This window comes from Oryza brachyantha, chromosome 1 (genome assembly GCF_000231095.2).
Source record: "Oryza brachyantha chromosome 1, ObraRS2, whole genome shotgun sequence".
Taxonomy (NCBI): Eukaryota; Viridiplantae; Streptophyta; class Magnoliopsida; order Poales; family Poaceae; genus Oryza; species Oryza brachyantha.
The window spans coordinates 31,677,780-31,703,631 of NC_023163.2; the positions used below are offsets into that span (position 1 = coordinate 31,677,780).

General features: G+C 43.1%; 5 protein-coding genes across 6 annotated transcripts; 2 read left to right on the plus strand and 3 right to left on the minus strand.

Annotated features, from left to right (window-relative positions):
* The first annotated feature begins 26 nt into the window (after positions 1-26).
* LOC121053247 lies at positions 27-868 on the plus strand. The gene is made up of 2 exons (XM_040519849.1): positions 27-385; positions 481-868. Exons 1-2 carry the CDS (start codon positions 27-29, stop codon positions 866-868), a joined length of 747 nt encoding a protein of 248 aa, XP_040375783.1.
* Positions 869-880: 12 nt separating this feature from the next.
* On the minus strand, positions 881-7,249 carry LOC102717199. The gene is made up of 17 exons (XM_040519853.1): positions 6,829-7,249; positions 6,590-6,734; positions 6,305-6,499; positions 5,938-6,218; positions 4,581-4,629; positions 4,095-4,334; positions 3,830-3,967; positions 3,344-3,425; positions 3,048-3,240; positions 2,831-2,948; positions 2,336-2,452; positions 2,157-2,248; positions 2,002-2,068; positions 1,822-1,903; positions 1,658-1,749; positions 1,404-1,547; positions 881-1,295 (listed from the first exon to the last, which is right to left on the minus strand). Exons 1-17 carry the CDS (start codon positions 7,164-7,166, stop codon positions 1,149-1,151), a joined length of 2,520 nt encoding a protein of 839 aa, XP_040375787.1. The 5' UTR covers positions 7,167-7,249; the 3' UTR covers positions 881-1,148.
* A 526-nt stretch (positions 7,250-7,775) lies between these two features.
* Positions 7,776-15,356, minus strand: LOC102720486. 2 transcript variants are annotated; one of them, XM_015832667.2, is made up of 11 exons: positions 14,941-15,356; positions 14,752-14,848; positions 13,914-13,986; positions 12,850-12,951; positions 12,514-12,763; positions 10,361-10,479; positions 10,222-10,287; positions 9,752-9,949; positions 9,145-9,263; positions 8,871-8,976; positions 7,776-8,785 (listed from the first exon to the last, which is right to left on the minus strand). In XM_015832667.2, the coding sequence occupies exons 1-11, from the start codon at positions 15,083-15,085 to the stop codon at positions 8,147-8,149; spliced, it is 1,914 nt and encodes a 637-aa protein (XP_015688153.2). In that variant the 5' UTR covers positions 15,086-15,356; the 3' UTR covers positions 7,776-8,146. The 2 variants fall into 2 exon arrangements, with proteins under 2 accessions (XP_015688153.2, XP_040380087.1); XM_040524153.1 differs by lacking the exons at positions 12,514-12,763; positions 12,850-12,951; positions 13,914-13,986; positions 14,752-14,848; positions 14,941-15,356 and adding an exon at positions 10,840-11,248.
* Positions 15,357-18,636: 3,280 nt separating this feature from the next.
* On the minus strand, positions 18,637-19,396 carry LOC107303466 (protein LURP-one-related 11-like). The gene is made up of 2 exons (XM_040524160.1): positions 19,142-19,396; positions 18,637-19,032 (listed from the first exon to the last, which is right to left on the minus strand). Exons 1-2 carry the CDS (start codon positions 19,394-19,396, stop codon positions 18,652-18,654), a joined length of 636 nt encoding a protein of 211 aa, XP_040380094.1. The 3' UTR covers positions 18,637-18,651.
* Positions 19,397-23,824: 4,428 nt separating this feature from the next.
* Positions 23,825-24,926, plus strand: LOC102720766 (protein LURP-one-related 11-like). The gene is made up of 3 exons (XM_006646586.2): positions 23,825-23,903; positions 23,996-24,201; positions 24,549-24,926. The coding sequence occupies exons 1-3, from the start codon at positions 23,825-23,827 to the stop codon at positions 24,924-24,926; spliced, it is 663 nt and encodes a 220-aa protein (XP_006646649.2).
* Positions 24,927-25,852: the final 926 nt, after the last annotated feature.

Below are 25,852 nucleotides of genomic sequence, written 5' to 3' on the forward strand. Positions count from 1 at the left end.
GCGACACGATCTGATCGGCCGGCGCAATGGCGGTAGGGCGGCGGAGCGAGGCGGCGACGCCGTACACGAGAGAGATCCACGTGAAGACGACGCGCTTCGAGATGGAGGCCACGCCGCGGGCGCACGGCGAGCCGTGCCTCGCCGTGCGCGTCCGGTGCTCCGTCCGCGTGTCCAGCGAGCAGCGGTTCATCGGAGGGACGAGCTGCCGTGTCGAGCTCACGGCCGGCGTCGGGGACGGGGGCGGGGAGGCGGAGTTCGCCGTCGACGACCCCGCCGTGCTCCGGAGCGAGGACGCGTGCCGCGGCGCCATCCGCCGGATGCTGATGACGCTGCCGCAGCTCATGTGGTACTACGGGGACCGCGCCGACGAGGCCCAGTGGGAGGAGTTCGTGCCCCCGGCGTCGCGGCGAGCATCGTCGCCGCGGCTGCGCGCGACGACGACCTTGACGCTGACGCTGACGACGGCGCCGCTCGCCGGAGCTACGCCTGCGACGTCTCGATGCACGTGCACGCGAGCCTCGTGTACAGCGAGGCGAAGGCGCTGGTGGAGTCGTGCGAGGCCGCAACGCCGGCCGCTGCTCGCCGCCGTGGCAGCCACGTTAATGACGAGGGCGGCGGCGGCACGGCGCAGTGCGCCATCTGCATGGAGGAGTTATCGTCGTCGGCGGCGGCGGGGGCTGATGCCAGCGACGACGACGTGACGAATCTACCATGCTGCTCGCACGCTTTCCACAGAGGCTGCATCCTCCGGTGGTTCGACAAGGCGCCGACGTGCCCATTCTGCCGGCGAGACATGATGCAGTATCTCACTGCCACCTACCGTCTCTATCACATGCTGCAGCATTACATCCCCAACAAAAAATTTTGAATTCTGAACAAATTTACACCGAATTTAAACATTTTTTCTCTAAATCCCAACAAATTCGGAATTTTTTGGCCATCAAGTGAAACTGTACATGACCCGTACTGCACAAGAAGTGCATAATTCCAATCAAAGTGGCTTATAAATCAATCAGGAGTCAGGACTACTAATCCTCCAACGAAACGTGATGACTTTGTGACAAGTGAGTCCATCTCTCTCTACGAGTCCACATGTCAGTAACGCGAAGTCACGAAATTTACGTAAGAGGATCTCGTTCCCGCTGTGCCTAGAGCTTCCAGTAGAGGCGAGCGCGGTGGAGGACGCCGGCGACGAGGGCCCAGAACAAGATCTGCGCGAAGAGGACGTAGAGGAGGATGCCCACACGTGTGGAGTGCCACACCTTGACGAACACATGCTTCCTCACCCAGTAAACCTGCAGAATTAGCAGCAGCAGCAGCATGAACATGTGAGCAATTAGCTGAAGAAAGCAGCAACCAATCGAGTTCAGGACTTCAGGTCGACATCTGCAGAGCTCAGTTACCAGAGTGTTGTTGGTGCCCTCGTAGTACCACCCGTTGAGGAAACCTTCGAAGATGCCTGCTGCCGCCATCACGTACACCAGCATCGCGTTCATGCCGGTCCATTGCAGGAGTGCGAATGGGTAGCGCAGGTTCAGCATGTCAACCTAGAAATGTGTCAGGTAAATTAGGTTTAGAGGATGAAACGGTTCATAATTTTTTTGGCCAGTGAACTGGAACTGAACATCGGTTTAAGAATTGTTGAGTGTTTCTTTACCAGGAAGTACAACATGCAGAACACAATTCCAGCTGCGCCGGCAGTAACACAGATGTAACTGAGGGTGTACAGTTGCTTGTTTAGAGGAATTGCTGCATGGAAATGAGAGGGTACCGTGATGAAACAAGGAGAGAATAGAAATGATATTATGTTTAATGCCCTACCATGTGAAAAGTGCAGAGTGAGTCCAAGAACAAGGAGAGTTATGCCCATGATAGACCACTGCTTTAGTCTGTCAGTGTGACTCTGAAGTTTCAGGAAAAACAAACTTGTCAGAAGTGTGTTCTAGCTTCTACACCTCACAAATCAGAATAGAAAAGAGTTGAAATGTGAAACATGATAACCTTCATATGAACAAGCACATGCCCATAATGCACCCCGATGATCGTACTCAAAACCGCGGACAGTGAGCTGAAAATTCAACGGATGAACAATGTAAACTGGCAACTGAAACATCACAAATTCTTGTGAGATTAGTACTTTGACATATGAATAATACCTTAGGATCCCTTCAGGTTCAAACGGTGCATAACACCACGCTGGGGCATCAGTTTTAAAAGGTCCCTCATGTGGGGAATCATCAGTACAGTCCTGCATGAACCAGTACAGAAGTTGATAAATATGTGAAAATAAATGTTCAGAATAGCACAATTTTTTTTCAGAAATCAAAACACACACCCTGTGCCTCCTCCATGCTGGTTTGTGGTACATATGGTTGATACCAAGAACTTTGCGGTCAATATAACCTACAGCATTGCAAGGAGGACTTAATTTTCCCCTTGTACCACATGTTACCTAAGACATTAGAAACAATCGAATATGAGCTACAATTTTGACAAAATAATATGTGTAACTGTTCTGTTTTATGCGCTATTTCAGTAACTTGCTAGCATAATCAAGCGTACTTTAGAAGAATGAAACAAATATATATTCTCCAATTAGAGGTGATTTCTCAGCTTGTCAGGTCTAAGAATGAATATAGGAACGAGTTTGGCATACATAACCATATTTTCAATAGAATATTCTTTACGAAATGAAGGCCTTCAAATAACAACTTAAAGCATACAGTGTATAGCTAGTTCTATGAATACAAGAGTAAAAACACCAAAGAAATTTACAAAACTAGACGACGTAGTACTAAAATGACAGAAGTTCAGAAATCTCATCTCATACTGTGAAGATTTTGCCGTAGTTTGGACTTTTAACATCTGACACTCTGAAATCCCAGTCAGGAACATAAATTCCATAAACAAGGGACAGGTATATCACAAGGATGCAACAAGCAACAATCCTTGTAAAAAAAAAGTATACAGAACCCACAATTAGTTGTGTACAGTATAAATGAAATATTTCAGAAATCATGGCTCACATGTCAATAAAGCTTGCATACCACTGGGAGAAGTACATCCTGAAAATTGAGAAGCCTGAACTTGACTGGTCCTGAACCTTCGCATTCTTCGTTACGATTTCTAGAACTGCAACCACCAAGTAAGCAAGAGCAATCCTTTGGAGAATACCACACCATCTTACGCTCTTCATATCAACTCCATAAGACAAGTCATCAGGAGCATGGGAGTAACCACCTGAATTTCGCAATCAACTGCTAATGTGTTAGACAGACTTGCTCTATGCAGTGAGGCAGAGTAATGTATGGAACAGAAGGCCTATCATATTAGACAGAATGACCTTGCAACAGAACTCCCCAGAAGAGCAGCTTCAGTGTCCTCAACACTACTCTCCTCACGGCTCGGCTGCGGTCTGGAATTCTCTGCATGTTTGCTTCGGATAAAAGTTCAGACCAAGAGACATCAAAATCTCAACTAGCAATTATAAAAACGAAAAAAAAAAGCTCACATGAGGAGCAACGTATAATATTATCTCAATTTGACTAATCCAACATCGTGCATACTCCTATAACTACTAAGATTGAGTATAAAAGAGTGGAATTGTGGTTCTGTTCAGACCAAGAAACATTTCAAAGCTCAGCTAGTAATTATGATTAGTTTTCCTGTTCTGCAACGTTGAGTTCAAAATTGCGCCTTCATGACACAGATTTAGAAGTTCAGATTACAATGCGAAGTTGATTTTGAGATTTCGAATTTAATTTTAGTACACCAACTGAAACAAAAAAAAAAAGAGAGTAGTATTGGAACGGATGATAATAGAGCGGACCTTGAGGGAGAGAGGAATAGCCATGCCAACGATGAAGAGGAAGAAGGGCATGACGAAGTCGGCGAGGTTGCAGCCGTTCCACGGCGCGTGCCCGATCACCGGCCACTCGCCGCCGGCGCCGTCCACCAGTATCATCAGCTGCAAACCCCCAAACAAACCACCACCACCACCACCACCTCAAACACCACAATACGAGAGAGAGAGAGAGAGAGAGAGAGAGAGAGAGAGAGAGAGAGAGAGAGAGAGAGGCGCCATGGATGTCTACAGCGACGGTGAGGCCACGGAAGACGTCGAGCGAGGCAACCCGTGTGCCCCGGCGAGGAGGCGCCTTCTCGACATCGTCTTCGTCCCCCGCGTGGTCACGTCGGTGCCGGTCAGGATCCTCCTCCGCCACCGCGCCGTGCCGCCGCGCGACCTCCTGGCCGCCGCCGTCCATACCCACCGCCACCACCACGACCGGAACCGGAGGCGATCGCTCGAACTGGCGACCGACGCAGACAGGCGCCTAATGGATAAGAAGAAGAGGAGATATTCCGATGGATTCCTGGAGGTGGAAGCGATGAGCAATCAGTGAATCAATCAATGGCTCGCCGCGTCGGCTAGTTGGTTACTTGCTCGTCGTCTCCGGCCAAGCAATGGGGGGAGGGTGATTGAATCACTGGAGACTGACAGGTCGGGCCCACCTGGCGGTGTCACGCGCGCGGTTTTTGGTTTATTCCGGCGGTTGCGTGGATCACGCTGTGCTGGGGACCGATGTCGTTGTTTCCGGAGGATGGATGCATGCACGCTTCGTGGTCATCCTGCTCGAATTGCTCCACTCAGCTCAGTCAAACAGTCAACTCAGCTTAGTAATTCAGTCAAATTGAGCAGTGCTTTGGCCGTGTGCGCTTAGAAATTATTTTGCTCATGTAATTTCTTATATGTATTTGTGATTTTTTGTTTGTTCCTTAATATAATATTATGTCTTGTATATCAAATTTGAACTAAAATAAATACTATATCGAAGGTACTTTCACCTTATTTAGCTACGTGGATTCCATGTGCACGCTAACTAGAGTCAATTTGGAAGTCCATTCAAGCCAACATTTTTAAATTTATAATGTAAAAAAATGTCTATCAATTTGGAACTAACCGCTATCATTTGTTTTTTTAAACAAGTCTAAACCAGTGGTGGGTACTATGTGATAATCGTTGATATACTGAATATGTCGCAAGGGAATTACTTGTGGCATCTCTTGACATATACTCCCTCCATCCAAAATAAACCAATTTTTCATTTTTACCTATAACTTTTGACTCTTCGTCTTATTCAAAAAATTTTACGATTGATATTTTTGTTTTTATTAGATGATAAATCATAAATAGTACTTTACGTGTGATTAATTTTTTCTAATTTTCTAAAAATTTTTGGACACGAAAACTGAAGATTTGTTTTTTTTGGACAGAGGAAGTATTGTTTTATTAAAAAAGACGATAGGTCTCATGTTATTTTATTATCATGTCTAGATCGCTCTTTGTGTTACTTTTGCTAATCGATCATGTACTACTCTACAATTACTCATGCTAAATTACATTTTGTGATTGAACACTTCATATTTAAAAATGATAGGTTGAATATTATTTTTATATTCTGACACCATAACGTTAGCACGGACACATTAATAGTAAAATATGGTAGGAGAAAGTAGCCTAAGAGTTCCGCCTAGTTTGAGAACCAGCTGGGAGAATAACGGGGGCATTTAACGTTTTATCACTTTTATAAATATTCTTAACAAATTTATCTCTAAACTCATATGTCTCATATGTCATAGATTATGTGATCCACACATTATAAGCAGCGATCGGCAAAAAATTAAATTTCCCGTAACAATAACCAAACCCATATCCACACAAATATGTTGTATGTCATAACTCCAAACACAAACGAGTCCTAAATGAGAAGTACTAGCACTCAAACAACCATGCGAGATAGCATGCGTAATAAACAAACTACGAAGGCATAATAAACAAACAAATCGCCTTCAACTCAAACCAAACGAAGCTAAACTAAACTAAACTAAACTAAGCAATTGCATCAGCAAGATCACAATCTCATGGACGATGGCTACCGCGGCTGCGGCTGCGAGACGATCTTGGCGACGGACTGCGCCGAGATGGGCGGCAGGCTGAGCGAGCAGAGGCTCTCCCACGACGCGGCCACGGCAGCGGCGGCCGCCGCCTCGCCCTCCTCCCCGCCCGCCGGCGCCGCGGCCTCCCTGGAGAACGCGGCGTGCATCGAGTTCACCATGCCGCGCGCGGCCTCGCGCGCCTCCGGCAGCCGGTCGCTCAGCAGCTCCGCCGCCACCTGCAGCAGCGCCGACATCCCGAACTCCTTCATCGTCTCCATGTCCTGCGCGCCCAAGTACCCAACGGTGAGGAGGAACGAACTGTCGCGGTAGAATTTGCTCGGTGGGAGAGGTCAGGAGGATGGCGTACCATTCTGGAGGCGCAGTGCGACATGGCGACGGCGGCCTTGGCCCTGACCCGGAGGTTGGCGTGGTGGACGTACGACTTGAGTTTCTTGAGCAGCGGCAGGGGAGGCATCGACGCCGCCATGGCGCGCATCGCCTTCTCCGCCTCCTCGGCCACGAACCGCTTGTCCTGCGACGCCTTCAGCAGCAGCTGCAGCAGCTGGCACCCATGATCGCAAGAACGTCAGCTCAGTGAAGCAGTGAGCTCCTCCCTGTGAAGAAATCGCCACTCTGGCCGCGGATTACATACCAGCTTGTCGAAGGCGTCGTCGGAGGCGGAGGAGAGGAGGTTGCCGAAGGAGTTGAAGACGTCGGTGCACGCCATGATGGACGTCTTGCACACCGCGCTGCGGGGGCTCTTCATCGTCTTCACGATGGCCAGCAACACCTTGCCACTGCGCGATTTAGCCAACAAATCTGGTAAGAGAAATTCTTCTTCCCCCGCGAAGCAGGGAGCAATTCATCCGGAGGACGAACCGGACCACCTACAGGATCGGGTTGAGGAGGGAGGCATGGTGGATGGCGAGGCGGCGCGCGTCGTTGAGCGCCTCGCACGCGCTGACCCAGTCCTTGGAGTCCAGCCCCGCCACCAACCCGGCGACCTTGGCCTTGGGGTGGGCCACCGGCTGGAGATCCTCGGAGCGGACGTACTCCACGGCCTGCTCCCCCGCCGCCGTCGCCTTGGGCGCCGAGTTCTCGTCGTTCTTCTTCGTCTTCCCTTGCGGCGAGGCGGCCGGGACGGCGGCGGCGGTGGACAGCTTGGGCAGCTTCTTGGGCCGCTCCGGCGTCGCCGCCGGCATCGTGTTGTCGAGCGCGCGGAGTGCCATGGATTGCCGCTGCTTCTTCCCGATCGATCGAATTAGTGGAGATTGGAGAGATCGCAAGGAGAGAAATTGGGTTGCGGTTGATGCGTTTGGTGAGTTGGGCGGTTTGGAATTTTAAACGAGATTGGATTTAAAAGTGTAACGGCTATAAAATGGCTCGTACTCGCAAGTGAACGTTGGGATCTCGTGATGCTGTTTGGCGCTGTACCGTTGCCATGAGAGCAAGTCCTAGTCAAACGCCGGCTTCAATTTATCAATAGTCAATCTAATAGTTAATTCATACATCTTCAAATTTTGCAAGAATTTTCACGGTAGACAATTAAATTCCTACGGGAAGAAGCGTTTTGATTCACATAGTTTCAATAATTTTCATGGGAAACAGTTAAATTTCTACAGAAAGAGCGTAACTTGCTTTTCCTAGATTTAAATTTTAGAACTTAATTTTGTAAAGTTCACCCCATCTCTTGGTTTTTCTATCGTACTTGTAAGCTAAAATTTAACCTTAAATAGTGAAGTGGATTTTTGAGTTTTTTCACATAAGTTTATTTTACAATTTTGGTTTTTTATATCATAAAACATGTATATAAAAACTTATTCACAAATTATTTTCTGTTTATAAATATATCTTTTGTTAGCCAAACGATGGGAGTAGTTCGTTTTCTGCAAACTGAGGCCCAAAATTTTGTTACATTTCAATGCACGTTGGATGTGCCCTGATTCGTCAAAAAAAAAAGGTCCACTTGAAATTCTTTCTGATGAAATTCGAAATAACATCTTACACTTGATGAGCGATATGCATATGCCATTTAAGAACCCTTGAGGACAAGGTAAAGCGTGTCCACTTCGCTTGTTCCAAAATTGTAGTAGTATGTCTGTATGCAGCAGGAGAGAAACCAGAAGCTGTCCTCATTTGTGTCTTCGGTGTCATCTTCAGTAAACATTCTATGTACAAAAGGTACAAAAGGAAGGGCGAGGGCACAAACTCAAGTCAAGCATTGAGCCCTCTTGGGACTGTTGGTCTGAGATCCACAAATCATGTTCATTGTAGCCTGTTGTTGCCATTGCCGGTAGCCTTCCTCCATGAATCTGCCATTCTTGAGCATGCCACGGGCGGCGAACCCCACGAGCTCAGAAGGGTCTGTGTGGTGTCTGAACCAGAGTGGAACACTAAAATTGGAACTGATCGCGGCATTGGGAGGCGTTGCAGGAATGCCTTGTTGCAGCTGTAGCTCAGGCATAGCTTGCTCAGGTTCCAGGTGTAGTTCAGGCTTGGCTTGCTCAGGTTCCAGGAGTAAGGCAGGCTTGGCTTGCTTTGGTGGCTCTTGCACGTCTGAAGGTTCTGGTGACAACAACATAGAACTCCCAATGCCGAATGCTTCCCAGTCAACCTGCTGCCACAGCTGGGTACCATAACTCATAGTATCACGTGCATGATAATGTTGGAGTTCAGATTTCTGCTCTGCTGCCAATCTGTCGACTTCGGCTTTCAGTTTCTGCAATCGCTGCCCGATCCTTTCTGTCGCTTTATCATACAAAATACCTCTAGATATGTGTTGAGTTTCATCGCTGTTGTGAATGATCAGGTCATCAAAGTTGATTGGGTCGCCAACAACCACAATCACCTAAAAATAAAATAAATGGCTTCAATATTACATTATAAACATAGTAATATGACCTGCATCAGTTGATATGTGTAAAAGTGCATACCCTTTTTCCTGCTCTTGGGATACGTTTTCCAACAGGCATTATATCCTGCATTCCAGTATGGATGAAGGGTATTACAACTGGAAGGCTGTCAGCATCCATTACCAATCTGGCAAGACAATAGGGGGAATTACGATGCGTGCTTAAGAATGAACAAAAAGAATAAAAAATCCAAGGAACACAAGACAATGCAAATGATGATAGATTCGTATGTAAAATGCAGGTTCTATCATGGAAACATGAGATACTGGTTAGTTCAGTACAAGATGATCCTAACCTTCCAACACCTCTCTTGGCAGGAGCAATGGTTTTCCCTCCATCCTTTGAACGACTTCCTTCGGGGAATATATGAACCCATCCACCACTATTCAGCTTTGAAAGAGCCATGTCCATTCCCTGAACGAATTAAAAAAAGAAGAAAGTATTGATGAGTGAAGCAAACGTTCAACGGGAAAAATCCAACCATAAAGGCATGTCAAGTCATAATACATCTGCGTTCAAAGGAAAATAACAAAATTCTAAAGTATGAATCTATTAACAGAAACAACTCCTCAAAAGTGTCTCCAAAACGCTAGATGGCTTGCCACATTGATCAAAAAATGGTTTAGTATTTCCACATGGATAGCTATATAAGTCATTAGTAAGAACTAGTTGATGAAATAGTTGGAATTTCAACTTCAATGATTTGGTTCCAGCAATATTCCTTTGTAGGAAACTTGAGTGACTTCGAACTGTCCACTATATAGTGATACCCTTTCAAGGACAACACTAACCACCAAATTTAACATCAACACAGACTAGTATGACATGCTGCTGCTCAGATATTTAAACAAAGCATTTTACACCACTAAGCAGAGAGCTAAACATAGTGTCAAGCATAATACCTTTTGATAGATACCATCGCCACGAGAAACAGGCAGCACTTTAACAGACCTGAAGAATGTAGACAAGATTGGATTTGTAAAGCAACGATCAGTCGCACACAGTGTCCATCTCAGCTTTTGTGCTTCCAACATGACAGATGGTGGGAGAATTGAGGCAATTACAAAGGGGTCATCCATAGCTGCTACATGATTACTCACCTGAAATAATAAACGAGATAGAAACACAAAAGGTGATCAGAAGAATGCATATATCAGAACTGCACCAAGACAAGTGGTATATTAAAAAGATGTCATCCAGACTTTTTAATTGCATGGTTTAAAATCACTTGATACCAAATTCATCAAGACAAGTAGATAACTCGTAATCTTCTAAGAAATATTACACTCATTCCACTTAGGCATTGGTTCTGCTCATAAAAGAATGCCAAGCAACAAGAGCAATGTGTAGTAATCATAATAGCAAAACATACCGTTAAAAGAGGCTTGCCTTTAGGTCTCTCTTGTAGTGCCTGCTGAAGTTTCTCTGCACCATAAATCTGCCGAATTTCCTTGTTAAACAAATGAAACAATAGATTCAAGTATGAGCAGAGTGCTCTCCAGTTACAATACCTGAACAGAGTTGAAGCCATGCATAAAAACATGACAAGCATTGCCAATAAGAGGAACAGCCAATGCCTGAAGCGACCGAATAATAACAGAATCTTCAACTCCATCAACATCCTTGCCCACTACAGGCAGAAATCGAAATGATTCAGAACAAAAATGAAAAAGAATAATCTATTCTTCTTTCTTTTCCTTTCATTATGATCATTAGCAAAATAAACCACTAGTAATCAGATTCATACATTTATATTATAGGGCTAAAATCAGCCATTTTCCGCAGATTCTTACTCCAGAGAAGTATTAATCATAATCAATCAACATCAAACATCACAAACAACAATCACAAAACTCGATTATTTAGCAATCGATTGAACCGGTAGCTAATTGTGAGAAGCATTCAAGCCATCAACGAGCATCAATAGGTCACGCTACCCCCGCGCATGTGAGCCGAGCTAGATCGATAAAATAAGAAAAGAGGATTATACCTTTCTTCCGGTAGAACCTCAAAGCAGCAGAGGACGGCTTCCCCGCGGCCGCCGCCTGAGACGTCCCCGGCAGCGACGAGGAGCTCCGATCCGTGCCCTTGTCCCTCTGCCACAGCGCCCGCACGCGCTCCGTCCACTGCCGGACCGCCTCGGAGGCGGCGCGGCCGTCCGCGCGCCGCCGCCACAGCCACCGCCGGTCCACGGGCGCCACGCCGACGCGGAACCTGCTGCGGATCTGCGCCCCTACCACCCGGGCCCGGTCCCCCCACGGCACCCCGCCGCCGGCCGCCATTGCGGATTGTTAGGGTTTTAGCTCCCGGTTCCAGCCTTCTAGAAGATTCCACGAGGCGGAGAATTTGCTTACCAAAAAATCGAACGCGAAAGCGTAAATTAATCTCGGTCTTGGGGAAGAAGAAGAAGAAACGCGAGGGCGATGCGGGTGGGGCCCACGTGCAGTGAGAGGGCCTCCTTCCCGAAAATATCAGGATTTGGGGGTGGGTCCCACCAAAACGCAGCGGTTGGGCCCACTGGCAGTGAAATGGAGTTTGGAGTGGATAAGGACATCATCAGTTGCTCGCGTATGCGTCATTGCTTAGGAGGCTGATGGTGGCTTCTCGCCTAGAAACATCCAAACGCACCAAATAAGAGAATTCAAAAATGCAAAACTGCTACGCGTACGTTTTTTTATCGTACTATTACATTATGACATACGTCGTGAGGCGTCGATTTGAGCTTTCTAATCAGACGACGGGAGAGCCACTCGCGAGCAGGGGCAGATTTAACAGAGGGGCGGTGAAGCTCGAGCCCCCGTTACCCTCGTTAAAGTATTTGGAGCTTCAAAGAAGACCTCTCTAAAATTTTATGATAAAAATCAATAGAAACGGAGACTGAAACTTTATTTAACTTATTCAGACCCTCCTAGTCTTATTGGCTAGAGATACGTTTAGCTATGCAGACAAGTTAACTAACCTACCCTTGTTTTTTACGGACATGCTTTCCGAACTACTAAACGGTTTATTTTTACAAAAAAAATTTATAGAAAAGTTGTTTTAAAGAATCATATTGATCTATTATATATATTTTTAAAATTAATAATTAATTAATCATGTACTAATCTATCACTACGTTATCACTACGTTTTCTGTGCCAAGTTAACTTATGCCCTTCCATCCGAACGGGGCCTGGACCCACCACTGCTCGCGACTCGCGAGGTGCAAAGCACCAGCCGTTCTTTGTCGTACGCATAGCAACGCTCGTTCAAAATGATTTATAAAAGCTTCCAAATTTTCAATCAAGTAATTCAAAATAAGAGAATTCAACAGCACAGTTATTGAACTTTGATAATGGGAAGCTTAGATATATGGACAATATCAGATGGGTGAGGGGGGGGGGATTCATCGCATCGAGTTACAGAAATGTATCTAATCCATGCTATATTCAGGAACCAAAAATAGGTGATTTTAAGCTCAGTTCCGGAGTGATATGGTCCAAATCAGATCAGAATCAGAAGTGACCCTAACAGTCTCCTCTTCCACGATGTTAGATGTGCTTATCAGTCCCCCATAGCTCATGCTGGTATTATCTGAAGACAAAATGCAGCATGACTATCAGATTCAGATGATGTATTGCTATTGATGCTACACAACAAAGAGCTTGAAAGGTTGATGCTTTTACCTAAATTCCATCGGAGCCCTGTGGTGGTGGTTCTAGCCGACGGTGCACCCATTGGAATCAACCCACAATGAGGACCCTCGATCGATCGCACGATATGAATCTCGTGGCTGTGTGTCTTCGGGAGCAGAAAGATCGAGCAGTCATCAGACAGGAGGATAATCCTGACGTTTGAGAAGCGATATAATACGTTGATGTTCCCCATCTCATGATCAAACCTTCCACCAAGTGCACCTAGAACAAGAATAGACAGCTGCAGCCAAAGAAGCAGTAACATTTGTAAGGCTAATGTTGTGTGGTTTTAAATTCTAGCTATGATTTACTGATGGAGCTCAGTACCATAGACTTTTCAGATCCAGGTGGTTTTTTGGTGATAAATGATACACATTTATGCAGGTCAGTGGTGTCCTGATCATGTGATTTATCGACTATTTCGGTGCCCTGCAATTGAATAAAGAAAAACAATGTATGATCAATTTATGATCAGTAAGAAATTATGTCCTAAGTGGCAAAGAACAACGTCAAGGGCTTGAAGCCAATGGAATTGGGAGGCTACATAGGCCACGTTCGTCGTCCTGGTTAGATAACTTATGACGCCTCGTTTTCCGCGCGCACGCTTCCTGAATTGCTAAACGGTGTATTTTTTGCAAAAAAAATATAGGAAAGTTATTTTAAAAAATCATATTAATCTATTTTATATTTTTTTAATAATTAATTAATCATGTACTAATCTATTATTACATTTTCCGTGCCAGTGATAAGTTAACTTATCCTCCCCCAGCCAAACGCGACCTTAGTATTAACACTTTAAACAGGCTACATCATCTGTGGTAGAGCAATTACATTTTCTTTAAAAAAAAAACTTGGATTCAAACAGGTTTCTCGTTATTGAACTTAGTCAACTTACTATTGTGCCTCTCAAAAGGTATAATATATACGATAGTCAACAGGAGAAACACTATACACAATATGAGTTTAGCCGATGAGCTTCTTGTCGACATATCCAAAAAGAAAAATAGAAAAGTACAGTTAAATAGTATTCGAAATTATGCCTTTTTAATCAGCAAAACAAGATGGTATTAGGTCATGACATGCATATATTTTTCTATAGATACAAGTTATCTAAACAAGAATGCTAATCCCTCCATTTTAAACTAACAAATATCAAATAAAAAGATGGAAGAAGTACAATATAAATAAAGCATCTGCTAAACCTTTGGATTGTTTAAATGCATAGTAGTATAAATTATTTCAGCATGCTGATTTCACAAAAGAAATTGGAAATGATTATTACAGTGAAAATTGCCTTGGCAGTTGCTGCATGCAATATGGCCGGTTCAGTTCTCCAGCCTATCCAATTATTTTTCAACTTGGGATGATAGACGGAATTTTAAAGTAGTTACCAGATTGGAATAGTATTCCTTCACTTCTGGCCTTATTGAGTCCATATCCCCTTTGATTACATCTGGCTTGTACCTGCAGATAGATAGGTGCAAATTAATAAATATACAAACAACCAAAAAAGAGCTGTCTTTAATCACAGCTAATAATTCAATAAACTAGTCTTGAATCTCTTGCCAACTACCAGGCATGGCAAACCAACTAGCCATGCTTCTCTGTTGGATGCATAATGTATCCCAAACCTTTGGCAAACCAATATTTAAAAAAAGTCCACAATGAACGAGAGTTGTTTCACAGCTTCAGAACACACAAGTTGAAGCTTCCATAGTTCATCCAGTTTTCAAGGAACTTTATGTGGTCTCACATAGCCTTTGGGGCAGATTAAGTACATTCAGCTATCTGGTAGTAGCTTAGGTTAATTTAAGAACATTATTCCTCCACAAGTGACCATCTCCAGCATTTAAATTGAAACGCAAAGGTAATCTATGCTTTCCGAAAACACAGCAAACAATCATGCAGACCATCTGCAGCATATCAACTTGAACATACCAGGGGAATTTCAGCTTTTGCTTAGACATATATATGCATGAATGCATCATTCAAGAAACATGTTGAGAAATAACACTACTTCTGGAATCTGGTTCAGCCAGACAGGACTCGTTTCCATGCCAACATTTACAGTTTCACGCCTGTGCATACCGAAATAACAAAAGACAATATCCACTCGTCTCTGATGCATTCCATCGAGCACATGATGAGCGTCAAGCCAATGTCCCAAACACACGAGTATGCATGCAAACAGCGAACAGAACAGGAAAAAAACTGCAAATTATCGATCACCTCATGCGGACCTCTTCCGGGTCATCGCCGGGCAGCAGCTCCGGCATGCCGTCGAACACCCGGTTGGCGCCCCCGTCCGCGCACACCCGCAGCTGCGCTGCTCACCACGACGACGCATCACAAAACGGCGCCATCAGTCACCACCGAGATCACATCGAAAAGCGACGAAGGCACCAAAGGCGCATTTACCGCGGTCCCAGATGAGGGGGGCGAAGCGGGGCAGGCGCTGGTTGAGGACGACGACGGCGTAGGCGGTGGCGGCGGCGGCGGCGTCGTCCGCGGGAGGGGACGGGAGGAGGAAAGACGATGAGTGGGCCATCGTCGGCAGCGGCATGGCGGCCCGCCGCGGAGGTCCCGCTGGCAGTGGCGGTGTTCGGAAACGGGAAGCCGCGGCCGCTTTTTGGCGGCGGCGCCGAAGCCTCCAAGATGAGCGCGGTCCTGTGGAGGCGACGGGCACCGGCGAATCGGGCGGTGGTGGTTGGGGAGGGTGGAGGCGAAGGCTGAGGCTGCGTTGGTATTTGGTCGGCGCCGCCGCTGCTCCGGCTCCTCCGGTAGTCCGGTCTCCGGCGCACGGGGACGGGGAGGCAAGATGCAGATAAATGGTCAAAGAGATGCCTGTTGACTTTTCAGGATTGCCAAACACCTACGTGGAGCGGAAAAACAGAGCACTAGAAAACTAAAAAACAATATATCGATCTCTAGATTGATTTATTATAAAATATAATAACTATCCTAGATCATTTTAGTTTAAGCGTGTCCTCTATTATTGCTGTCCATGTATTTTCGGGATGCAGACTGCCACACGCACTCATGATAACTATAAATAAAAGGGTGATTATTTAGGTTTCAGTAAAAAAAAAACAAATGATATATACATTTAAGCTCGAGAAAGATCACGAGATGACTATTGTGTTTGTATTATTGGATTTTTCTAGCAATTTTAAGCTATAAAAAATGAACTCAATATGACAATAAGGCGTTAGGAAATAAGATGCGGTTGGGATCATATCTAAATATGAGTGTGTGTGACTTAAGGTCGTGTTCGGCTGGTGGCTGTTAGTTAATTTATGTCCTAACACGAATAACGTAGTAATAGATTGGTACATAATTAATAAATTATTAATTATTAAAAAATAAAATAGATTAATATAATTTTAAAATAACTTTTCTATAGAAATTTTTTGCAAAAAATACATCATTGAGTAATTCGGAAAGTGTGCGCGCGGAAAACGAGAAGGGATAAGTTAACTAGTGAGGGGCGACGAACACGGCCTTAGTTGACTAAGTTTTACACTCTACTCATTATATATTATAAGATGTTTTGATCTTATATAGATTTATTTATTAATCAATAAACATGTTATTTATATATTAGCATCATGGAATACGAGAAGTGTTGAAACATCTCATAATATAAAATGAATGGTAATATTTTACAATTTAGTAACCCAAATAGTTCCGCCCTAAATAAAACCCGGTTGGGTAATGTAGAGCCTCGTTTTGTCGATTACACTTATACTCCCTCCGATTTTTTTTATATCGTTGACTTTTTGATTTACGTTTGACCATTCGTCTTATTTAAAAAATTTATATGATTATCAACTATTTTATTATGATTTGGCTTATTACTAAAGTAACTTTAAGTATGATTTATAATTTTATATTTTTTTAACAAAAATTAGATGAAAGGCTGTGGATAAAAAAATCATTGGTGTCAAAAAAAACTAGAGAGAGTATTAAAATTTCAAGTTTTACAACTTAACTTTAGAATTGAGTTTAAGGTTTTTTCACCATGTTTATTTTTAACATTTGCTACTAATCATCAAGAACCCATGTATAAACTATAATACTCCCTCCGTTTCATAATGTAAAAAGTTTTAGCTATGATTAGATTCATCTATTAACCAATATATATTGTTTATATATATGTTTAGATTTCGCTAGAAAATCTTGCATTATGAAACGGAGACGGAGGTAGCAGTGAATAAGTTGTTTATCTCGCGTATAATATATGGCTGCTATTTTACGAGACCCCACCCGACAAAACAAACACACTCATCGAATCGCCGCCGGGTTATAGCTGGCGAGCGAGCGAGCGTGCGTCACGGGCAGCGTCGCCTCCACGCGAGAGCACTCAACCCATGCACCGATGCACGCATCTCCCCAACTGCTGCAACACGACATGTCACGTTTTACATCGCATGATGAGCCTATTCCCCTTCCCCCCACCCCGGCGCCCGCCCGCCTCCTCCTGCTGTGCTGCTCGCCCGTAGCTTTCATCATGGCGCGATCGCCACCACCAGCAGCGGCCTCTCTCTCGAGATCTCTCGTATGATTTCCGGCACTGCAGCCGAGCTCACATGCGTGCAGTGCGTGCCGCTCGATCGTGTCGCGGGCGAGCGGCCACAGCCACGGCTAGCCAGGCAGGCTGAGGCAGACCGGCAGTGGCCATTTTGCAGCCATGTTTGATAAGCTCGAATTGATGATGCTTTTCATACAAGGATACGACGATATGGACGTCCCTTGGTTTTATTGCTAGTTTCGTGCTCCCCGTCCTAAAATAAACTAAATTTTCACTTTTTACCTTCAATTTTTGACTCTTTGTCTTATTCAATTTTTTTACGATTGATATTTTTGTTTTTATTAGATGATAAATCATAAATAATATTTTACGTGTGACTAATTCTTTTTTCTAATTTTCTGAAATTTTTTCAAATAAGATGGATGGTCAAACGTTGGACACGGAAACCAGAGAATTCGTTTTCTTTTAACACAGGGAGTACGCACGCAATTTCACGGCAATGGTAAATTTGTCATTGTTTAAATTACGATTGCAAAATTACTACCTCCGTACCATAATAATTTCATTTTTCGTTTTTACGTATCCAACGTTTCACCATTCATCTTATTTGAAAAATTTGTAAAAAACTTAAAAAATTAAAAATATTAGTCATGTATAAAGTACTATTTATATTTTATCATCTAGTAACAAATATTAATCGCAAAAAAATTTCAAATAAGATAAAGACTCAAAAATTGTATCTAAAAACTGAAAAATGGTCTTCTTTTGGAATGGAGGTAGTACTACTTAAAAAAATTACACTTAAATTATTCTTTACTCTGCAGATAATTCGTTTCTTTTTTCTTCTGCACAACGGTGGGAGCCAAAAGTACTCCAAATTTGTTCATCGTCTCATCGATGATATGTATGTTATCCATACGAGCTGAGTAAGACTCTAGACGTCAGATCTATCTTAAGATGTGAAATGTATATTTTTTCCAAAGCTAGCACATATCATAAGATGAGGAAGATACATTTGTAGCACACATCGTAAAGTAATTCAGACAGTTAAAATGCCATTTGGATATCCATCCCGGGGGATAAAAGACTATCCGAAGTTTAGTCCTGGCACCATGAAAATGGATGATGAGAAGTATACTTGTTCACCTGAAAACTCTGAAAGCAACGGATGGCCACATGGGTTTTTATGCATGACAGCAACAGCAAAGAGGAAACATTAGACAGTCACAGAGATTAATTATATCAGCACCAAGAAAAAAACAACTCTGTACCTTTTATATTGCAATCTTACAGCGATTAATATTCATACTTTCAGACAACCCTTGAAGAGGGAAAAAGGGAACATCCATCACAAGAGGGGCTAGCGTCCACAGCTTGGTGAAAAACCTGGTCTGAACTTGCTTCCTAAAAACAAATTCAATCCCAACTTCCAAGTGGTGTGTTCACTCCTACAAGCTAATTAGCAAAAAAAAATTCTTTAGAAAAACAGAAGAGAAAAAAATTTATTTTTAGAAAAAAAAGATTCTTTTTTTTTAAAAAAATAAGAACAAGAACAATTTTCGTTCTTGTGCTCAACGCCATTGGCGAAATCTTGCGAGCTACATGGCGCGGTTCATGAGGCCACAGACGACGACCAATCCCAAGACGAGCAGGTGATCGGCGTCCGGGCCCACCGTCAGCGTCAGCACGTCCTCCCCAAGCACCACCCCCGACGCCGTCCGCTTCCTCGCCATCTCCGCCACCACCTCGCCGGCGCCGCTGATCCTGTACTCTGACTTGCGCGGGCACCCGTCGATCCTGTACGCCCTCCTCCCGCCGCCGCCGCCGCCGTGCAACGTCACGGTGGCCATGGCTCCTCCTCGTCCGCGCCTCCGCCCCCCTCTCTGCACGCTGAACCACGGCGTCGTCGGCATCTCCCCGAGACTACTGTCGCCGTCGTGGTGCCGGCGTGCCTCCCATCTCTTCAGCATCCCGAAGCTCTGCACGCGCGCGGCAGCAATGGCGGAAACACGATCAGCAAGACTGAAGCTCGCTTGGACTAACATATGTCGATCGGCGGCGGCGGCGGCGGCCGGCGACGCGTATTACCTTGGCTTGGATGCCGATGAGGGTGTTGCCGGCGGTGTCCATGAAGAAGACGTCGCGGCTGCCCCTGCAGCCGTAGTTGTCGACGCGGAAGGCGACGCGGCCGTCAGAGCCGTACACCGTGCAGCCATGGCCGTTGAACACCAGCGACTTCATCCACACCGTGTAGCACACAGCCTGCTTCTTCCCCGGCAGGCCGCCGCCGCCACTGTGCCACTCCGGCGAGGAGGCCGCCGGGAGAGGCTGGATCTTGGCCATTGATGTATCACCCAAGAACATGATTGCTCCTGCAATGAGATGGTTGGGACGGATGGTGTCAGTGGCTAGGCCGGTCTCGCGCGCGTATTTAAAGGTGCTCGTGTTTAAGTTTTCTTCATTATTTGTGTCTTCTGATGGCTAATTTAATAGTGGTATGCACTCGTATGTGTCACGCGATACGATAGAATAGTACATTCAGCTAATTTTGTTTATGCTCGATCTAGCTTAATTAGTGTGGTAAAAATAATGTGTAACAAATTTGTTATATACGTGTTTTAAGTGTTTTAAGAGCTAAGGCTGAAAAATAAACTATGATAAAAAAAACTTTTTAATCAACTTCAAACTTAAGATTAAAAGTTTAAATTTTAGCTTATAAGTATAAGCAAAACCGAAAAGATGATGGTGCTAAATTTATATTTTGACCCGTGAAGTAACTAAAAGATAATATTCTCTCTCTACCTTACTTTCTGTGAAACAACCAAAAACCTAGAAATCTTTAAATTTTGGGATATGGTAGTACAACTTTCATGTTTTGTGGTTGAAGAGGAAAATTATTTGTATTTTTTAAGTAAATTTAAGGACGGGTTAACCTGTTTGCAATTTGCTAAAAGAAAACCAGGCTACATAAACACGGTTGTGATGTGATTACAGTAACAGAGGTAACGGTGCGCAAGGTTTGACCCATGGTAGTCTAAGTGTGTGGACTTGTGTTCTGTGTCTTTTGACACTCGTGCGCACATGCGTTCCGAAAAGGCAGAGATGGTTTTGACTGAAAATTCCGTACGTTGTAATCGGTCGTTGAGCAGTTGAGCCCGGTAAAACCTGCAGAAAATTTAAGACTCGGTAAAAATAATATAAACTGAGCTGTTCCCATGAAGACGATCAAAGGAGATGGGTCTATCAGACAGTGTGCAGGTTTGTAACGGGAGCGATTTTACCGTGTTTGAGAACATAGTAATTTGTATTTTGAGATACTAAAGTTTTAATAAAGATTTATGGATGCAACAATATTGCTCTCTTGTTGATATCATCTATCCTGTTGTATGTTTCCCTTGTTTGAAAAGAAAAACGTAGCATGAATCCCGGAGGACATATTTGCATGCAAAAATATTTATATATGTATTCTTATCGATATAAAAGCCTATGTTAGAAAATAAATTTCGGTAAAAAAAAATCTTAAAATCAACTCTAAATTTAAGATTCAAAATTCAAAATTTATCTTATAAGCATAAACATAAACAAATATATGGAGGTGATAATCAACACCGGTGAATAACTTTTTTAAATAAATAAAATCAATGTGTCATAGACGTAAGCAGGCATGCTGATCGTCCTATTGCCACCTGCCGATTGCCTTAAAAAAATTAAGGTGTCATAGACGCAAGCAAGCATGCTGATCGCCTCTTGCAATCCATTTCCGTCTCATCGAAATGTGTAACATGTGCGATCAAATTTCAGCGTGGACGATATATCGGAACTATAGATTGTTCTATTAATCAGTTGGTAATTACATTAAGCAGGATAAGCACTAACACCTAATAAAGGTCTAATTTTCTCTAAGCTTTCGTGGACTCATCTGGGAGGCTAATCTAATTTCTATTGCTACTGCAACTTTCTCTGATGTCATCAACAGTCTCAGACTCTCAGTGTCTCACCTTGTCATCTTGGCTTACACAGATCACTTATCTGCACATGACATAGTACCATAAAATTAAGAGCAATTTTACCGTCCTTAAGTAGGTATTGAGAGGTATCAAAATTTTAGACAAAATTTTGATACCTTCTAGTACATTCTCAAGTACTGTAAAATTACTCTAAAATTAATCACTAATGTATTCCTAATCTTGCCTACAATGCATGCACAAGTTTTGCTAGATTTTAATTGCTTCCTGCTTTTTGGGAAATGTCTAATCCTGGTGATGGCATAAAATGGACATGTATGTTGAGTACTGAATTAAGCAAATCATCTCCTATTTTAAATTTGCAAGGACAAGATGCTCACAAGGTAGGTACAGCTCTATAAACAAAGCAAGGCCTGCCACAAAAATGGGAGTCTTGTGCAGATTAGCAAGCTAATAATGAGCATAAATTATTTGGTAGATATGGTTGTACCCTGAGATGTGCCCATTGAACTTTGGAAGATTTTGCAATATTTTGTTGGAAGGCACAAAAACCATATGCTTACATAACAGTAGCAATACTCTAGTTTATATGGGGCAGATGGAATCTTTCTGGGAAATGAAATTTCATTTCAGCAAGCGAGGAAGATGGGTTTTATTTAATATTAGCTAATCAGCAAAGGGAAACAAAACCTGTTGACCGAATCATACGCTTTTTCTCCAAACTTCTCTAGAGGAATTTAAAGAAAATGAAAATGACACATCAACCTTTGGGTTAGTGCAGTACGTAATGACATTGTTTGCGTATTAGAAAATTGCTTATCACTGACAGTTTTAAGGCTTGTTTGGAATGTTGGAGTTTCAGATGAGTTATGTGATGAGTTGAATACAGCAAGTGCCTGAAGTTCTTATAAAACCCTCCAACTTGAATGTGCTATTTGTCAGAGCAATATAAATTAGTGGATAGTATTCTTCAGTTGCTGGTGAAAAATTAAAGGGAAATGGTCATTTTTGATGTACAGATTACATGCTGACTCTTCAGACCGTTGGTCAAACAATAAGAGTTGACAAAATTTGCTACAGGGCATCGAAAAAACACGTAATTAGGCGGTGGACATCGTAAGATCACGAATTTACTGCAGGGCACCACAAAAGTGTGTAATTAGCTATAGGGCACTTCGGCCAATTTTTTATTATTTTCGGAGTCAATAATTCTAAAAATGATGAGATTGCCCTTGTTGGCCAACCCGTTATGTGCCATTATCGCCGCTAGGTTGACATTGTCGCCGCCTGCTCACTCACCCTGTAGGCTAGGGTTCGGATGTGATGCGGCGCCGAGACCAACTGGATCTAGTTTGACTGGACCCAATCGACATAACGGGTTGGCCGTCGAGATCAATCTCGTCATTTTTAGAATTTTTGACTCCGAAAATAATAAAAAATTGGTTGGAGTGCCCTGTAGCTAATTACCACACTGTTGTGGTGCCTTGCAGCAAATTCGTGATCTTACGGTGTCCATCGGCTAATTACGTGTTTTTTTGATGCCCTGTAGCAAATTTTGCCATAAGAGTTTTATCCAACATTCCAACTGATTGTAGGAAAATATGGTGTTTTTTCAGCTGCGAGTAAGAGGGCAATTTTTGGGGAAAAACACACACACAAAGGCATATCTATGATTGGTCTTTTTTTTCTCAAAAAACAGATATACAGCTCTCTAATGTCTTATGGTGCACAACTAATCTCCTATACTAAATTGCAAAGCTGTACAATATTCTCAGAAAACAAGTGTAAAGCTACTATACACTAATACACATATGGGGCACATGAACCAATCAAAGTTTGAGAGGGCCACGGAAATGTGTATTGTGTGTAGAGCATGAACAGCTAGAAGATCTAGAACAAGTGACCAACCACAAGTCAAAAAAAGGTTAGCAACCACACTGTTTGCCGGATACATCCTCGAAAGACTGAAACCTTTTAGATTGAGAAAATTTTTTGGAGAAGTGTCACGTTAAATATTTGATCAAATGTCGGAAGGGGTTTTCGGACATGAATGAAAAAATAAATTTCATGGCTAGTCTGGAAACTGCGAGACAAATCTTTTGAGCTTAATTAATCCATCATCAGCATATGTTGGTTACCGTAGCATATATGGCTAATCATGGACTAATTAGACTCAAAAGATTTTTCTCAACATTTATTTTGTAACTGTGCAATTAGTTTTTTTATTCATCTATATTTATTATTTTATTAGGTGTCCAAAAATTTGATAGGATATTTTTGAAAAAAAAATTAGGAACTAAACAAAGGCCTGAGGCTACTGATCCTCTCATTCAGACACACTAGTACAAATCCAAAAAAAAAACTTTTTTAATATAAAATGTTTGAGCAGCTCACCTGAATGCTGAATCGATACGCGCAAAGAAAAGGGCACACCACATTTAAAACTTTAAAAGGATTAAAGTAGTATCACTACACAGTAACATATATACACATGAAAATACACGTGATATATATACACATGTGTAGAGAATGTATAATATATATGTAGCAAAGTAGTAGCATATCACTTCAAAAAGACAACCAAAAGAAGGGCCACTGCAGTATCTGATCCCTGTCCAACTAAACAAATCTTGCTCAAATAACCCTTGCGAACATTGCATGCAGAGACCAGTCTAATTCTAAGAAAAAGAAAAGTTCTTTGACACAAAATTGAGTATTAATATAGCACACAAACAGACCATGCAAAGCACATTCCTGATCGAACTACATGAGCCATGGCTATATATACATATCTATGTATGTATTAATGCAGCTAAGCCTTTGCAATTCTGAACCTGAACCTGAACCTGAACCTGAACCTGAACCTGAACCTGAGCTCATCATCAGTAGTCTCATTTCGTCAGGAAATCAATGGCCATTGCTCCTAGGATCCAGCCGCTGTCTGCTCACCTGCAGTGCCCTTGTGCTAATCCTGCAGATTCAGATGATCGTCAGGGGAAGCAGCAGCAGCAGCAGCTCTACACGGTGTGGATGAAATCGCTGGTGTTCAGCGGCCGTGGGTGCACCGTCTACGGCCAGGACGGCCGCGCCGCCTACCGCGTCGACAACTACGCCTGCAGGCGCCGCCGCGAGGTGTTCGTCATGGACAGCGCCGGCAGGACACTCCTCAAGCTACTCAAGAAGGTGCACTAAACACTATAGCTACTAACATTTTTGCAATTCAGTGATTGATTTTGGTTACTGATATAACTCTCTCAGATTAACTTACAGCTGTGTTCTGAAAAATTATTCCCCTTTAGCTTTTTCTCTATAAGTGGAATAGAAAAACCCGGTTTAAGATTAATGATCATACGTATGTAATGTATTGTATGTCCTAGAATAGGTCTTATTCTTCTATCCTTTCCAGGTAGTCGATGGCTATTCAGCTACTATCTTAACACCAATCACCAAAGAAGAGTTTGACCCAATGCTTTGTTTCTGTCTTATTTAATCCCGATTCGACGCTAAAAGTAATTATACAAAAAATGCAGAATTTTGGGGTGTTCAAGACATGGCAAGGCTACTCCCGCTGCAGCAATGGCGGTGCAGCCTCGGGAGAGCCATGGTTCAGGGTGCAGAAGGAGCACAGGATTCTGAAGAAGAAGGGAGGGCAATGCAGTGTCAGAGCTGTGGCTGAGATCGCTATGAGCGGAGAGGTGTACAGGATCATCGATGGCATGTCGCACAAATCGGACTACAGGATCATTGGCGCAGGAGATGAGGTTCTGGCCGAGATCAAGAGGAAGCAGACGGAGGCAGGCGTCGTTCTGGGAGAAGATGTTCTGAGTCTGACAGTGGGCCCCACCGCGGATCGACTGCTCGTTGTGGGGCTTGTGGTCGTCTGTGGCCTCCTTGACCGCTGCATCTGAGTAAAAATATTTTTTTACTGTGTTTATAGTGTTTTACTCACTGACAAAAAAGGGTTAAATTTGATTTTAATAAATGTGAAATTATACATTTTTCCCGACTGACTGAAGGATAAAGTAGTATTGTATTTTTTGAGAGAAAGGAGGTGTTGCTTTCTCTCTTTTTCAGATTTTCTCCTTCAGTTGTGGGATTTTTTTTTGTTTTAAATTTAAAAGAAGATTTCGAGTGTTCTTTTCACTTTCTCCCATGCTTATTTGTTCTCACTAGGATTAATAAATTGAAGTCATAATATCTGAAATTCCTGCCAAAAAGATGGATCGACTAACTATTTCCTGGAAGGGCACTTTCTTCATTTATTATATATCAAGGTTAAAGGTAGAACAGTGTACTGTTGAGAATGCATTGGAAGAAGCTTCGTTTAGCTGAACAAGAAACTGTAAACTGTAGTATTTCTGCTGCTCTCTTGCATGCAGAATCTGGCACTGTAGTATTTCTGCTGCTCTCTTGCATGGAGAATCTGGCTGAACTTTGTGAAATTTTCTGAGGTGGTGTTTAAATTGAGAAAATTTTTAAGATAAGTGTCATATCAAATGTTTGACCGGATGTTGGAAGGGGTTTTCGGACACGAATGAAAAAACGAATTTCACGGCTAGCCTGGAAACCGCAAGATGAATTTTTAAGCCTAATTAATCTGTCATTAGCACATATTGGTTACTGTAGCATTTATGGCTAATCATGGACTAATTAGCTCAAAAGATTTGTCTCAAGATTTCTTTCATAACTGTGCGATTAGTTTTTTGGTTCATCTATATTTAATGTTTTATTTAGATGTCCAAAAATTTGATATGATGTTTTTGGAAAAAAATTTAGGAAGTAAACAAGGCCTGAGATACTTATGAATCTGGCTGAACTTTGCGCGCTCCTACTG